The 17,009-nt window shown below is 41.9% G+C and overlaps 1 protein-coding gene and 1 non-coding gene across 2 annotated transcripts in view; one reads left to right on the top strand and one right to left on the bottom strand.

Annotated features, from left to right (window-relative positions):
• The window catches only part of NUP133 (nucleoporin 133), a 56,629-nt gene that overhangs the window by 21,339 nt on the left and 18,281 nt on the right, over positions 1 to 17,009 (bottom strand). Inside the window, exons 13-18 of the mRNA XM_069484747.1 lie at positions 12,711 to 12,874; positions 11,403 to 11,497; positions 7,616 to 7,840; positions 2,144 to 2,266; positions 1,322 to 1,418; positions 526 to 777 (exon numbers count right to left, since the gene is read on the bottom strand). Of these exons, the coding sequence (XP_069340848.1) occupies positions 526 to 777; positions 1,322 to 1,418; positions 2,144 to 2,266; positions 7,616 to 7,840; positions 11,403 to 11,497; positions 12,711 to 12,874 (956 nt within the window). The remainder of the gene's footprint in view (positions 1 to 525; positions 778 to 1,321; positions 1,419 to 2,143; positions 2,267 to 7,615; positions 7,841 to 11,402; positions 11,498 to 12,710; positions 12,875 to 17,009) is intronic.
• On the top strand, positions 5,631 to 5,737 carry LOC138393519 (U6 spliceosomal RNA). The gene has a single exon (XR_011235199.1). It is a non-coding gene; the product is annotated as a U6 spliceosomal RNA (small nuclear RNA).

Raw genomic sequence — 17,009 nt, 5'->3', positions numbered from 1 at the left:
GAAACCTTCCCAGTTACTGGCAGTCAGTTTCATAATCTACCTTAACTCGTTAAAGATACAAATTCAGTTCCTTGTGTCATCACTGCCTCCCCATACACTGTTTTGTTCCTTCAAGTCCAAGCAAAGCAAGCTCCGCCTAACCCTGGCCTGGAACGCAGCGTGTCCTTGGCTGAGCAGCCACGCGATCTCATCTGTACCCTTGGCCAGCCCTCTCCAGGCTCTGCTTTGCACCTTGCTATTCGTGTGAAGGTCTGAGATGCTGGGCTCTCTGAAGGCAATGCCCACATGTTGTTCATTCAGTTTTTAATCATCTTCAGTACTGTCTATCGTACTTGTACTTGGTTAAGTACTGAAAAAAAGGTTAAATAAAAACACAGAAAGCTGTACTTATTTGCTTTGCTTTCAGTTCTTGGTTACAGTTGGATTAATGCTACTACAATGAATACAGTGCATTAGCTATTTGACCCCTTCATCCGTTCTGCAAATTTCAAGACCCATGGCCTTCACCAAATATCATGCACTTACGAAGAGGAGATAAGAGTTCTGATCTCTTTTGTGCGTACTCCTCGTCCAGGCTGATAAATCTTTCCTGATCACTGGATCTGTCCAAAGAGTTGAGCTGAGAAACATAACTATCCAGGAAGCAATCGATCAGTGTTACCAGCTGCTCTGTCAGGATGTTTCGGAGGTTGCTGTCTGCCTGTGGATAAACTATCTTCAGGACAATCTCATGCTGGCGTGCTATTACCGTTCGGATGCCAGCAGGACCACTCGTTGCTGTGAAATCACACAAAATAACATGGTTAAGTAAGGGCTCTATGATAGCTAGGGGGAAAACCCGTTGCCTAAAAATTATGTCATTTCACCGATGCTGGGAAAATAAATCAAATAGGTTCAGGTAATACCTGTCTATGCTCTGCTCAAATCCCATCTTCTCTAAGGAGATTTCCTCAGCAAAGCCAGGTAAACATGATTCTTCTTCCCTCTAAATTCCTTTAATGCTACTCTGCTTACTTTCTTGTATCAAGTAAGGCAACATAAAATATAGTCCATACCTCTAGGGCCAGGACCTGCTTCTATGAATAACTGTTTGTGCTAAAACCTAGTAAATGCGTAAGTGCCAGTTACATAAACAAATTCTAGGGAGTTCTATAAGTAAGCCCAAGGTAATAAAGTGATTGTGACAAGAACTGTTCATTTTGGAGATGGCACTTATTTTTCATTTCACTTACAAACCTACACTGAAAGAGTAACACAGCTTCCAAAAATGATGGGCCATTAGAAATATATTTTGAACACCATTAATAAATGAGTATATCACCTGTCCAAGGAACATACTCAGGTTCTTTTTCTAGCGGTTCTCTTCTGTACAAGGAGTTTCTGTTTTGGCGATAATGACTAGCAGCCTGCAGCATATCCTGGAAAAAAATGAAACGTGTTATATGCACGAAGTGAAGGATCGCAGTATTTCTGGAGACAGTTTGAAACGGCTAAGTCTATGAATAGGAAAAAGTACTCAGCACAAGTCTGTAGGATTACTTTTGGTTCTTTCTGCTTTGAAATTTGTTTTACTCTATAATTTAACTTCAATGTTAGAAAATTATGGTAACCAAAGTAGGAAAACCATTACTATAAAGTCCATTGGCTAAAGTTAAATGGAACATTTTAGTCATTACTATTAAGTAGCCAAGTTTTTAGTAATTAAAAAAAAAGAAACAAGAACTATTTTGACAGTTACATTAACACTAATACATTTGCAATGACATAAACGTTCCTCCCGAAATAAAGTTTATTCTATCAAACAGAAACTCAGGATCATAGAAACTTATTAATATGTACCAAACATTCAAAATATTCATTAACTGATTAATAATATGACTGATATTTTTCTAACTTTTGGAATTAACAAATGTCTAGAGCCTGATAAATTAATAATATGACTGATATTTTTCTAACTTTTGGAATTAACAAATGTCTAGAGCCTGATAAATTAATAATATGACTGATATTTTTCTAACTTTTGGAATTAACAAATGTCTAGAGCCTGAGAAATTACTGGCAATACAGAGGAGGAATATGGAAACCACTTTCACTCCATACACGCTCTGCGCTTTGATTTGCTGAAATCTTCACATTTCTGTACCTTGAGAATATTGTTCACATTTATCACCACCTCAGCCCATTCAACGGAATCCAATGGTGTATCCCTCAAGACTTGCTCCTCATGCTCCAGTAAACACTCACAGATGGTATCTACCTGGGACACCTGAGAGGGTATACAGAAGTCAACTACCAACAGCAAGAATTATGGCAGCAGGTAACAACTAAAACGACTCAATGGGTTTTACTCATTAAATCATATCCTGAGATAATCAGATGGAAGAAAATTTATTCATAGTTGATGGTAAAAATAAATTTAAAAACCAAGAAAAGTTAGAATCTCCTACCCTTTAAAAATTACAATGCCTAAATAACTAAGTCTTATAAATATGCAAATTCTGGATTGCTACCAAATAGATTTTTGTTTAAACAAGCAACTGAAATACTTGTCTATTATAGCTATTAGAGCTCAGTGCAACCTTTATATAGCATAGGTTGCCAATGATGTCACTTTACAATGTAAGACTCCAAATAATGAACTAATGCATTAAAATAACGACCCAAACAAATAAACTTGCTGATTTCTTTCTATAAGCAATTCCTCTTCTTTAGACACAGATGTTTGTAGAATAGCAGTAAACAATGTAAGAAAATAATGAACTAAATAAATACATAACTTGTAACTCTTCCATTTTTTTGGTCATTAATTAACACATGGAGATAACAGTGCAAAAATGTTCTTAGGGACTGAAATTCCTGTTCCTAGTTTCAGTCTGCAGTTTAAGCTTTCCCCCTTTATTAGAGTTTGCACAGCACTGGACACTCAGAGATAAGAAAGAGAAATCAGATTTGTTGCCCTCAAGGAGCTCACTAGCTGAAGCAACAAGACACAGAGGCACAGGAAATATGGCCCAAACAAAATCACTTTCTTGCAAACCTTACTTGTATTTCTGACGTTGGCCAGAGACATCCTAACAGCCCAAGCAAGAAACTTTCAGCATGTTTAATTTGTAAGATTAAGTGTAAGAATTCTGTGTACTGCTAACATGAAAAAAAATAATGAAAGCATGTATGATATAAAAGGCAGAAAATAATATAAAAGCAATTAAAATGCCCAAAGCCTTGATAAATGCTCTTATTATGTACTGATTCAGTGGTTTCCAATATTGGTCATATGCTGTGCAACACAGTCTGTTCCTTACACAGCTAGCTCTGCTTTCCCAGAGCTCTAGGGGCACCAGGCCTTCCAAAACTGGAGCCTGAGGCAAGGTGGAGAGTAGACCCCCAAGCAGATTCTATATTATTTTACTTTTATTCAGGGCTGCCCAAGCAAAAATCTCCCTATATGGCCCACCAATCAAGAGATAGATTTGAATTAACCAGTTCTCTTAAAATGCTAATATGCTTTAGCAATGTAATTTGCTACCCACAAGCGAAAAGACAGGTAAAGAGAAAGAAAAATGACTGATGTTTTCATTGTGTTCATGCACACCCTCTTTCCAGCCCTCCCCTTTCATTACGGTTATGCCACGTGGGAGGACCTTTAGAATTACCCTCAAAGGAAGCTGAGGACAGTAAATATCATGAGAAATAGATACATTTTTCATATAGAACATTCTTCTGAAGAGCCAATCACATTTTTAGTTTATGTAACATATTCCTGAAGTACTATTCTATTTTATACATCCAGATGAGTACAAAATACAAAATATTAATATATAATATAGGATAATTTCCAGACCCTTCCCTATTTTTCAGTTACCTAGAAAGTGTACATACGCTGAGTTGACAAGTGTGCTTTGCCCTTTGATCCAAATGTAGAAAAAGGAACCAGGCTCCTGCTCGGTTCAAGTAATCTGTCATTAGCAATTTTTTAACTCTTGTTTTATCATGTGAAATTATGTATGAATAAAGACCAAAAAGGATACAAAAATTTCAATGATATGTTAGATCATAAAACTTAAGGTGATATGTTTTTCTTTCTTTCATTCAGATTTCTGGCATATTTCCTAGATTAAAAATAAAACAAAGCACTTTTCCTTAAATTTCTTAGGAACCAACCCAAATGTAAAAAAAACAAGGAATTCAAACTAAATACATCCATGGAATCAACAGAAAACCTGAACTTAAGTTATGGTGCATCAAATATTATGGGAGAAAAAAAAAAGACCTATTGGCGTAGTGTGTTATCAGCTGTCCCCAACCCTTTTGACACCGGGGACCGGTTTCGTGGAAGACAGTTTTTCCACGGACTGGGGGCGCTGCCCCAGCTCCCCCTCAGATCGTCAGGCGTTGGATTCTCACGGGGAGCGAGTGAACTGGATCCCTCACATGCGCAGTGTGCAGTGGGGTTTGCGTGCCCATGAGGGTCTCACGCCCCCACTGATCTGATGGGGGCGGGGCAGGGCTCGGGCGGTGATGGAGCAATGTGGAGGTGATGGAGCAATGCGGAGCGGCTGTGGGTGCAGGTGGGGCTTCACTCGCTTGCCTGCTGCTCGCCTCCTGCTGTGCAGCCCAGTTCCCAGGGGCTGGGAACTGCAGCGTTAGATGCTAGAACATACCTAGGCTATGGGAGGAAGGAAGCAAAATTTAAGGCTCCAAATAGAGTTATAAGTTCCTCAAACGTAGGAGAAATTTCAGGTTCCACAGAGCTAAGGAAAGAGCTGGCACTGTTTCCAAAATCAGATGATGCCACGGAGGGAGAAGAGACTGTCTTAGTTAAGGACTACACTCCAGAAGCATACCCCAAACAGGGAGCTGAAAAGGGAACTCAAAACCAGGGTCTGCAGTCTCAGTGCAGATAACTGGCTGAGTCTTAATGTCATGTCACATCTTTAAAGGGCGAGCATAAAGTCGGCCCTGCCACCTCGCCAGGCTGCGAGGTGTCACACAAGGGCTGGAACTGTGTTACTGTTACTGCAATGCCCGGCTCCCACTGGCTGGCCAGTGCCTTAACCTTTTCTCCCTTTGAAGTTGAGAGCAGACTTTTCTTTTTCTCTGAAAATACACAGGATTTGAAAAGCATGGTGTACCAGCAGGATCCTAGGAGGAAGCTAAGGAGAGGTCAGTGAAGGGACTGTTTGCAAAGGGGTAGGCAAGATTAAGGGGTCCAAGAAGGGATGGGTCAGCACCCCAGGCCAAGCTGGCTTGAAGAGGGGAGGGGAGGGGCAGTTCCTGGAAACAGAGTGCCACCAGACAGGAGCCAGGGTCTCTGACAGACGGGCACAGCCCACCTGCAAGGAGGAAACTGCGGGAATAAGTGTTCCAACCTCCGGACTTCCGGCCGGGCCTCGTATTGGGCAAAGCCAACAGGAAGCCGGAGGGAAGAGAGCCCACCAAGGAAGGTGACGTTCCTGCGGCACAGACAAGAGCAGATCTGGAGACAAAGGAAAACACACAGCCCACAAAGTAAACAGGAAGCACTTTTAGTCAACTTTGCAAGCTCTACTTTACAGGGTGAGCAATAAATGAGTACTATTGAGTGCTCCTTTATCCAGAAAATATGGAGTCCAGTTTAAAATTTCAGCGAGGTGCTCGCTTCGGCAGCACATATACTAAAATTGGAACGATACAGAGAAGATTAGCATGGCCCCTGTGCAAGGATGACACGCAAATTCGTGAAGCGTTCCATATTTTTTGGAAAAATATACCATGCTCGTGGATCAGAAGAATCAACATTGTTAAAATGTCTATACTACCCAAAGTGATCTACAGATTCAATGCAATCCCTATTAAATTACCAACATCATTCTTTACAGACATAGAGAAAATAATTATACACTTTGTATGGAATCAAAGAAGACCCTGTATAGCAAAAGCAATTTTAAGCAACAAAAGCAAAATGGGAGGTATTAATTTGCCAGACCTCAAACAATACTACAAGGCCGTGGTTCTTAAAACAGCCTGGTATTGGCACAAGTGCAGGGACACAGACCAGTGGAACACAACAGAAAATCCAAATATAGAACCATCCTCATATAGTCACCTAATTTTTGACAAAGCGGGAAAGAATATACTCTGGGGACAAGAATCCCTATTCAATAAATGGTGCTGGGAGAATTGGTTAGCCACTTGTAGAAGACTGAAACAGGACCCACAGCTTTCACCTCTCACAAAAATCAAATCACGGTGGATAACAGACTTAAACCTTAGGCGTGATACAATCAGAATTCTAGAAGAAAATGTAGGAAAGACTCTTACAGACATTGGCCTAGGCAAAGAATTTATGAAGAAGACCCCCAAGGCAATCACAGCAGCAACAAAAATAAATGAATGGGACATGATTAAATTAAAAAGCTTCTGCACAGCCAAAGAAACAGTCCAGAGAATAAACAGACCACCTACAGAATGGGAAAAAATTTTTGCATACTACACATCAGATAAAGGACTGATAACAAGAATCTATTTAGAACTCAGGAAAATCAGCAAGAAAAAATCAAGCAACCCTATCAAAAAGTGGGCAAAGGACATGAATAGAAATTTTTCAAAAGAAGATATAAAAATGGCTAACAAACATATGAAAAAGTGTTCAACATCTCTAATCATCAGGGAAATGCAAATCAAAACCACAATGAGATATCACTTAACCCCAGTGAGAATGGCCTTTATCAAAAAAACCCAAAACAACACATGTTGGCGTGGGTGTGGAGAGACAGGAACACTAATACACTGCTGGTGGGACTGCAAACTAGTGCAACCCCTGTGGAAAGCATTATGGAGGTATCTTAAACAGATTCAAGTAGACCTGCCATTTGACCCAGCAATCCCATTACTGGGCATATACCCAAAGGAAAAAAGGTCATTCTGTAACAAAGACACATGTACCCGAATGTTTATAGCAGCACAATTCACAATAGCAAAGATGTGGAAACAACCCAAATGCCCATCAATACATGATTGGATTAGTAAGCTGTGGTATATGTATACCATGGAATATTACTCAGCTATAAGGAATGATGAAGATACGACATCTCTATGGTTCTCCTGGAGAGAGTTGGAACCCATTATATTAAGTGAAGTATCCCAAGAATGGAAAAACATGCATCACATGTACTCACCAGAAAATTGGTTTCCCTGATCATCACCTAAATACAAATCTGGGAACGACACCAATTGGACATCAGACTGAGGTGGGGGTGGGGGAGGGGATGGGGGTATGCCTACACAATGAGTGCATTGCACACCGTTTGGGGAGTGGTAACACTTGAAGGTGCTGACTCGGGAAAGGGGGGGTGGGGAAAAAAATATGAAACTGTTGTTTTTAACTTGCACTGTTCACTTAATAATTTATCATGAATATTTCCCATATTAAAAAAAAAAAAAGACATTATATAAAAAAGACACCTGCATCCGAATGTTTATAGCAGCACAATTCACAATTGCAAAGATGTGGAAACAACCCAAATAAAAAAAAAAAAAAATTTCAGCGAGATCCCACTCTCTTTCCTGCCTGGAGTGTGAGCGGTAAATGAGTGGCACAGATCTGCAGAGCCGCGGGAAAGAGGACTCATCTTACCTCTCTGAAAAAGACATCTGCAGGAGTCAAGCTGGGCGGGATTTCGCACTCCCTTCTGTTCAGCGCAATCACTATCGCTGTGTTCACCAGGTCAGAAAGCCGGGAGTGGTGGTTCTTGAGAACGGTGGCGGCTGACAACTTTTCGGCATGCTCGCAGAGCAACAGCCGGGTTGCCATCGGCAGCCCTCTGACTGGAAAAGTGCCCAGACGTTCAAATAAGCCAACCTTGCGAAAGCAAACGTATTCTTAGAAGGCATTTATGGCAACATGCGAAACACCCGTCGTATTCCCACCAGAGCACACTGAGCAGAGTCGCGGCCCTAGCTCCCCCAGCAAGTGCCTCCAGCTGTCTCGCGTTCCGGCTGTTTCTAACACACCAACGCACTCCAGCTAGGGCCGCCAACACCTGTAAGCAGGTGTAGCTTTTCTGTTCTCAGACCAGTGTCGTTCCAGAGCTTCTGTCCACTACTGTTGTCTCTATCACGTTTCCCAGACTATCGTTCATGGTTACCAAATGTGCACACCTCTCTTTTCTATCCATATCGATTAACTCCCCTAGATCTCAACCTTTTGAAAACTAAAAAACCAAGCAGTCTCCGTCTTCAAAAACTGATTTCCAGAGTCCTAAAGCTTTGGAGGTATTAGGCAGTTCTAGCAGTTTTTCTAAGCTTTCTCATTTGATACAATGTTGTAAGAATCTGAACTAGAAAGGAGCAAGAGACATACATAATGAAAACGTTTTTCACATTTTAAGCATAATTCCCTTCCATTAGTAAGTAATTTGATTTTTATATCATTCATTTTTTCTAAGCTTTTACGGTATTTACAAGCTAGGAGATAAAAGGGGTCATACTATGTATATGGTTCTGTACCTTGTTTTATTTTATAGAATCTCATGTTTTATAACATATTTAGATAGTCATTATTTTTAATGACTGGAGTATTTCACCAAATCACTATTTTAATTTAGTCAGCCTGCTCACCTGGTTATTTAAAGATAAGAGTTACACAGTCTTCCCTGATTTGAATTCACTTGCTGGTTCCCTCAAAAACAACAACAACAACAACAACAAAATAAATATATATATATATATATATATATATATATTTTGAGACAGAGTCTCACTCGGTCGCCCGGGCTAGAGTGCCGTGGTGTTAGCCTAGCTCATAGCAACCTCAAACTCCTGGGCTCAAGCGATCCTCCTGCCTCAGCGTCCTGAGCAGCAGGGACTACAGACATGCGCCACCATGCCCGGCTCATTTTTTCTATATAGTTTTAGTTGTCCATATAATTTCTTTCTATTTATTTAGTAGAGACGGGGTCTTGTTCTTGCTCAGGCTGGTCAAAAGTATTTTAAGTACAGTTTTTATGCAAGGCCATCTCAACCGCCTGCTCTCCACCGCTATGGTGTTGTGGCACTGACAGTGAAGCAACAGTTCTAGATTAAAATCACTCTAGTTGCACAATGAAGATGATCACATTAACTCTCTGCTTCTTCATCCAATGCATGAGACACAGGCTTCCCCCACACCAGAAAGCCAGAGGCAAAGGTATTCTGAGGCACTGATATTACTTCCCACTGTCTTCAAAATGAGGATAGGGCCTTACTGATCCCAAGTTTGGCTTGAGGAGAAGCAAAGCACTATATTCAGAAATATTTCCAGACCCGGCCGGTGGCTCACGCCTGCAATCCTAGTTCTCTGGGAGGCTGAGGCGGGCGGATTGTTTGAGCTCAGGAGTTCCAGACCAGCCTGAGCAGGAGTGAGACCCTGTCTTTACTAAAAATAGAAAGAAATTAGCTGGACAACTAAAAATATATACATATAAAAAAAAAAATTAGCCCAGCATGGTGGTGTATGCCTGTAGTCCCAGCTACTCGGGAGGCTGAGGTAGGAGGATCGCTTGAGCCCAGGAGTTTGAGGTTGCTGTGAGCTAGGCTGATGCCACGTCACTCTAGCCTGGGCAACAGAGTGAGACTCTGTCTCAGAAAAAAAAAAAAAAAAGAGATCCTGAGAAATATTTCCATTGAAGTATCTTGTTATACATTCTCATTCTTCCCGATGATTAACATAAATTCTTCTTGATTAGTAAAATAAGCTCTGAATGTTAAAGGAAATGGAAATATAAAAGGCCTACCCAGAATGGGATTTTCAGAGCTAGACATTGCCTTGCAACAGACACTGCTACTAGCAGCTGTGAGGCTTCATTAAGGTCTCTGGAGCCTGGGAGGCTGGGCCGAGAGATGCCGTGGTGCTCATGTTCTCAGGGCTTTCTGGTTTCTGATAAATCTGTGTGCATTCAGTGTGCAGGTCAGGGTAGGGCCACAGGTTCCTCCCAGCCCAGGATGTACACCCTTTTACAACATGCATGACTTTGCCACTCCTCCCATCAAGAGGTAGAATCAATTCTTTGATCCCTTTCATCCAGGCTGGCCTTGTGACTTGCTTTAACCAAGGTCACTTTGGTGGAAATAACATTATGTGACATCTGAAACGAACCCTTAAGAAGACTACAGCTTCTATGCTTATCCCCTTGCGATGCTGCCCTGAGACCACAAGAAGCCAGCACAGCCTAGAGGAGGATGAGAGACTGAGTGGAGGAGAACCCTGCGGCCCCTGCTGATGGCACCAACTGCCAGAGAGGCGAGCTAGGCTCGTGGAACTTCCAGCTGAGCACATCTTAAATGCAGGTCAAGGAGGGATCCCAGGTGAAATCAACTGAAAAACTGCCTGGCTAGCACACAGAACTGTTTTAAGCCACCACGTTTTGGGGTGGTTTGTGATAAAATGGTTAACTGATACACTCGGCTAATCAAACAATTACATCAGGAAGAAATGCTGTATTTTTCCCCCATTAATCCATAGCTCGCTACTTACTATACTAAAAAAAGGACTCAATGAAGTTATCTTGCCAAGACAAAAAGAGTAGAATGAAGCCAAAACATGCATTAAAATTGAAGCACAATGTGGGATTAGGAATAATCAAGTCACTTCTGGAATCATCTAGAGCTTCACTGTCCAATAAGATAGCCCCTATCCATAGTGGTTAATTAAAATTAAATTTTAAAACAATTTAGTTCTTTGGTTGCACTCATCACATTTCAACTATTCAGTGGCTGCATGTGGCTGGTGGCAATCATACGGAAAACACAGACACAGAACGTTCCCCTCATCACAGAGAGTTCTACTGGATAGTACTGACTGGAGTCTCCTTAACATGGAGGCATCAATGCATTCGAAAAAATTAATCAAAAACAGGAATTAATAAAAAATTTCATTGATTTGGATTTGTAATATGCCTGGGAGCCACTATTTATTGACAAAAGGATGGGCGAATTTATGTAACAATTCTATCCAGCAGCAAAAACATTTTACAATTTATATCCTCAATATATATGAGGATACCTCTTTACAAAAAAGGAAAAGAATACTTGAAATGAAGATTTGATTCTAATGGTACTTCAAAATTAAAAATCTGTCATCATCTTAATATTCTTCACTGTCTTTGGAATACTACAAAATCAACTCATGAAGACTTAAGTTTTTACACAAGCACACACAGGAGATCTGAATGAAATCCTGCTTTTTATAACTGGAGTAACAGGCCTTCACACAGCCATGAAATTATTTACTTCTAAATCAGCACAGAAAATGGAAAACATTAGTTATGTCCCACCCAACAAAACACCTCAGAATAAAGAAGGATTTCCCACTGTGCTGGAGAGAGTTGACAAGAGTCAGAGCAGACATGTCCCAGCCATCCCTGCTCAGCAACCTGGACTCTTACTTGGTGAATAAAGTCCATGAGGAAAGAATGGGCTTTCATCTTGTCTTCTAGCTGGTGAAGAATAATCAGTGATGTATTGCTGAATCCAGGTGCTTCTGTGAAAACACAGAATAAAACTTAAACATATAACATTGGTTCTACAACAGTTACTGATATTGAAATAAAAAGAAAATCCATATAAAAGGAAAAGTACGACCTTTCAATAAAATTATTTATAACATTACCCAGGAGTTTAAAAAATATAAAAGAAAATTTTGGGAGTTTGATACAATTCATATTTTATTTATTCAAAATATGTATTATTAGCTTAATCATTTGTATCATTTCAAGCTTGACAGTGCCAAAGAAACAGTCAAAAGAGAGGAGGTAAACACTGATGTCTTCTTCCTAAATCTCTAATGCAGCTTAGCGGACTTGCTAGGAAGCAGGATAGTTAGGGAGAGAAATACATGTTTGAGACAGTTCCCTGGCACTTGGGAACCGCAAGGGTGCCCTTGATGTCAAAGTGGAAGTGTGAGAGGGCAGCCGCTTGGGGCAGGAAGGAGGAAATGACGTGCCTACCTCTACATACTGAGATTTGCTCATTGCTGCTCTGAGGGAAATGGATAATTTCTATGCCAAAGTTATCATTTAATTTGGGGGCAAGTAAGTGCCAAATGCCACCAGTTTCCCTTTAGAAATAAAAAGCTGAGAAAGCTAAGCAGGGCTAATTAATCTGCCATAGATAGAACAATTAGGATTTGCTGCAATATTCCTTCAGTTTCTATTCTATTATCTAGATCTGTTCTGGGCTCCTTTCAAAATCTACTATAAGGAAGGTTACAATCTTTTAAAAAACATTGAATTGGGGCCGGGCGTGGTGGCTCACGCCTGTAATCCTAGCACTCTGGGAGGCCGAGGTGGGCGGATCGTTTGAGCTCAGGAGTTCGAGACCAGCCTGAGCAAGAGTGAGACCCCATCTCTACTAAAAATAGAAAGAAATTATATGGACAGCTAAAAAAATATATATATAGAAAAAATTAGCCGGGCATGGTGGTGCATGCCTGTAGTCCCAGCTACTCGGGAGGCTGAGGCAGTAGGATCGCTTAAGCCCAGGAGTGTGAGGTTGCTGTGAGCGCGGCTGACGCCACGGCACTCACTCTAGCCTGGGCAACAAAGTGAGACTCTGTCTCAAAAAAAAAACAACATTGAATTGATATTAAATTGAGAAACAAAAGAAATATGCTTTGAGAGATGCTTTAAATAAAGAACCAGAATATTATTCTCCAAACAGATCCCTCCATAATATTAAAATCAAAGTGTGTTTACCCTCAGGGACAGATTCGGCCCACCGTGGGTCAGAGGCTGGGTAGTCATCCACCAAGTCTACACTGATTTGGATAACAGCCCCGTCCAGTTCAGAATCAGAATCCAGATCAGAGTGAGAGGAAAATAGCTCGTCAACCATCATTTGAGCATGACCTAAATCTTTTCTGAAATAAAATTGGAAAACACAAGTATTAAGGGAGGCAAAACATTTTCAAAACTCACCAAAAAAAATTAACTGTGAAGTTAAAGTCCGTCTCATTCATAGGCTTTAGCATAAAGTTGCTTTTAATAAAATTTATTTAATTGAAAGGGAGAAAACTATTATGTATTTGTTAATTCAGCATATACATACAACATGCCAGGCACTGGACACAGAATGACAGAAAGACATTAAAACACAGTCCTGGACATCACAAAGTATATAGTGTCATGAGGAATCAGATAATTAAGCAAGCAACGACACATATGTGTGATAAACAGTATAACAAGGAAAGAACAGAGGGCCATAGAGCACACAGAAGGGACACCACACCGACCAGAGGGGCAGGGAAAACTTCCTAACAGGAAAGGAGGTCCAGCAAGGCTGGGGAGAATTTGGGGAGGGGTACACAGCTGCACACAGAGCATACATCCATGCCTGTCGGCAAGCAAGCCTGTATCTCAGGACAGAACTGAAGCCAAGGCAGAGGATGAGATCATCCACGGCGGAGTTCCAGGGCAACCAGTTAAAGCATAGGCAAGGCTGGGTGGTGGCCCATGCCTGTAATCCTGGCACTCTGGGAGGCTGAGGCAAGAGAAGCCCTTGAGTTCGAGACCAGCCTGGGTGCACATGCCTGTAGTCCCAGCTACTGAGGAGGCTGAGGTGGGGGGATCCCAAGAGTTCAAGGCTGCAGTGAGCTATGATTTCCTGCACATTCACATAATCTTTATTATAACACAGTCATGCCTTGCTATACTGGGGGGACTGGTTCCAGGACCCTCCACATACACCAAAATCCACGCATATGCAAGTCTCAAAGCCAGCCCCGTGGAACCCGAGTATACAAAAAGTCAGCCTTCCATACAGGTGGGTTTTGCATCCCATGAATAGTGTATTTTTAATTCACAATTGGTTGAGAAAAATCTTCGCATGAGTGGGCCCACACAGTTCAAACCCATGCTGTTCAATGGTCAACTGTATACTGTTATTGTTCTACTTTATTATTAATCATTGTTGATCTTTTACTGTGTCTAATTTTTTGGGGTTTTTTTTTGTTTCCTTTTTTTTGTGCTTAATTTATAAATTAAACTTTATCATAGGTATGTAGGTAGAGGAAAAAACAGTATATACTGGGTTCAGTACTATCCAAGGTTTTAGGTGTCCACTGGGGGTCTTGGAACACACCGCTGAGGATAAGGGGGGATGACTGTAAGGCTGACTCGTGTGATTCTGCCCTGACCAATGAACGGATGGCAGTGCTTGTCACTGGTACAGGGGGTAGAGGAGTGAGAATAAACTTTGGAGAGGACAGGCTCAGTTTGGGATATGTTAAAACTCAGGTGCCTATGAAATATATGATTGCTTTTGGACATTGTCCATTTGCATATAGTGACCCAGGTCATGACAGACCTGTGTTTCTTCAGCAAATGAAGCCAGATGAGGAGAAGAGATTCAAGTACAGAGAGCGGAACATGGCAGACAGTAGCAAAGGCAGAGAGCCTTTCAGGCAGTTTAGCTATAAACGAGAACAAACGCATAAGGTGGCAGGGCTCAAAGGAGACACAAAGTTCCCGGTCTTTTTAAAAAATGGCAGATTAAATATGGTTACCTGCTGAAAAGAAGCAGCCAGCACAAGAAAGGTCAAAGACAGAGGAAGGGGATAACGGAAGGAACGTAGTCTCAAAAGAAGCAGGAGAGAATGGCACTCAAAACAAAGACAAAGAGATCAGTCTTTATCAGGAGGGAAAGAGGAAAAGTTGGGACATGGATAAATTTATAGGGAGTAAATGCAGGGAGTTCTTATCTAATGCCGCTGTGATCTTCGTGAAGTAGGAGGTTAAGTCATCTGCTAGGTGTGAAGGAGGAGGAAGAGAACTGGGAAGTTGGAGTAGGAAAGGGCTGAAACGGTCTCTTGGTAGAATAGGACACAGAGCTGACCAGAGAAATGCAGAAAAACTGCCTGAAAGTATGAAAGGTCAGGGTGAAGCTGGCGACCTGGTCATGCCAAAGGTTATGGGAATACAAAGGTGACAGTGGCAAGATTTAATCTAATGACAGAATAAGTTCCCTAAAGCTCCCACGAATAAAAGATTTTATATTTTTTGTTAAGTAAAATGAAAATCAAAATAATATAGAAATTAATTTCAAAGAAAGCATGCCACAAAAATAGTAATATTACCTTGGCAAAAAAATAAACAGATAACACTTGATGTTATCTACCAATTTTGACCTGAGGGGGCATTTGGCAAAATCTGAAGACAACTTTGGTGGTCACATGTTGGGGGAAAGGGCGCTACTGACATCCAGTAGGAAGAGGCCAGCAATGCTCCCGAACAGCCCACAACTAACAGGACAGCCTCCACGACAAAAAATTATCAGGCCTCAAATGCCAGCGTTGACAGGGTTGAGAAATCCTGCTTTGAAGGCTGTACAATTGTGCTTGTAATGATCACTGGTTAAGTGATCACTTGTTAAACCCACAGGCCCTCACCCATGCAGGGCAGGTGAGTCTAGTACCGCTGTGCTAGAGGGCCAGTGACACTGCTCCTGAGGTCACCACTCACGCAGGACTTCGGTCCGGGGTCCCTTCTTGTGCCTCATAGTCTTCCCTTGTAAAACATTTTAAAATGACTACACTGAGTTGACTAATGTCCCCCACAAATTCATGTCCAACCAATGCCTCAGAATTTAACCTTATTTAGAAATAAGATTTTTGCAGATAAAATTAGTCAGATTAAGGTAAGGATTAGAGTGGGCCCTAAATCCAACGACTGGTGTCCTTGTAGGAAGGCCATGTGAAGACAGCTGCGTGGGGACAAGGTCAGGTGACGACGGAGGCAGGAACTGGACGGACGCATCTACAAGCCAAGGACTGACACAACCACCAGGAACCAGGAGAGGGGCAGGGAAGGTTCTTCCCCAGAGCCTTCAGTGGGAGTGTGGCCCTGCGGACACCTTGATTTCAGACTTGCCTCCAGAACTGTGAGAATAAATTTCCGTTGTTCTAAATCAGATTAATTTAATTACTATGGATCAAGCTGGGTAACTTAAGACGAATTACCCAGTTTGTGGTACTTTGTTACGGCAGCCACGGGAGACTAACACAGTGACCGTGGGGACTTACCGCATCAGCATTTACATTCTGAGATGCCACAAATCTGGCAGCATCGTCATTACAGGATAAACTTATGCAAGATAAAATCACAGTATTTTTAATCCAAATCTTTCTAGTACGATTGAACCTTGTAAAAGAACAAGGCTTAAAGAATACGATTTAAAACAAAAACAAAAACTCGCCTAATGGTGCCCCCTTTTGGACAAGAAACTAAGCTCAGTAGACCATCAAGAGGCACAGCCTTTCAAAACTACAAAAGCACTCTGGCATCTGTCCTCTCTGTCAGGGAGCCACCAGGCATCAGACACCACTGTGAGCGGGACTATGGAATCCTGCACTGAAGACCGGGGGAAACGGAAGCAGCAAACTCAGCATATTTCTTCAAGACAAAGATCTGACAGATAAACTCATGCTCCTTCATCCATTCCAACTTCTACCCCACCCAACACTTCGAAAAGGAAGAGACAGAACACACCAGAAACATTACACAATCTGTCCAAACTCTCCCACAGCCAACCAGGGGCAGTCTGGGACTGGGTCACAATTTTCCTGAGTGTTTATGCACATATGAATTTGCCACACCTTTTAAGGAAGGTGCCAGAATACATGGAATACAGAAAACACGTCTAGGATAAACCGAAACCTGCACAGACCAGCGAGCGTGCCGGGTGCAATCAGTCCCGGCCCACGGGCACATCTGCTTGAACACGCCCCCACTGCGGCTGGCCCCCGTGACTTGCTCTGGCAGACAGGACACTAGCAAACATCACCCGGGCAGAGACCTGAAGAGCACCTGTGCACTGATGCGGCTCTCCTGCCACTCTAGAGCCCCATATGTGAACGAGCCCAGGGCAACCCACTAGATGACGAGAGGCCACACGAAGCAGAGAGAGCGCTGGTCAGCGAAGGCCCAGAAATGTGAGTCCAGTCAAGAGCAGCCAGCCTGTAGCTGACCAGTCAGTGAGCCGAGCTGGGACCAGTAAAA

This window comes from Eulemur rufifrons, chromosome 11 (genome assembly GCF_041146395.1).
Source record: "Eulemur rufifrons isolate Redbay chromosome 11, OSU_ERuf_1, whole genome shotgun sequence".
Lineage (NCBI taxonomy): Eukaryota > Metazoa > Chordata > Mammalia > Primates > Lemuridae > Eulemur > Eulemur rufifrons.
This window is presented reverse-complemented; position numbering and strand designations above follow the sequence as displayed.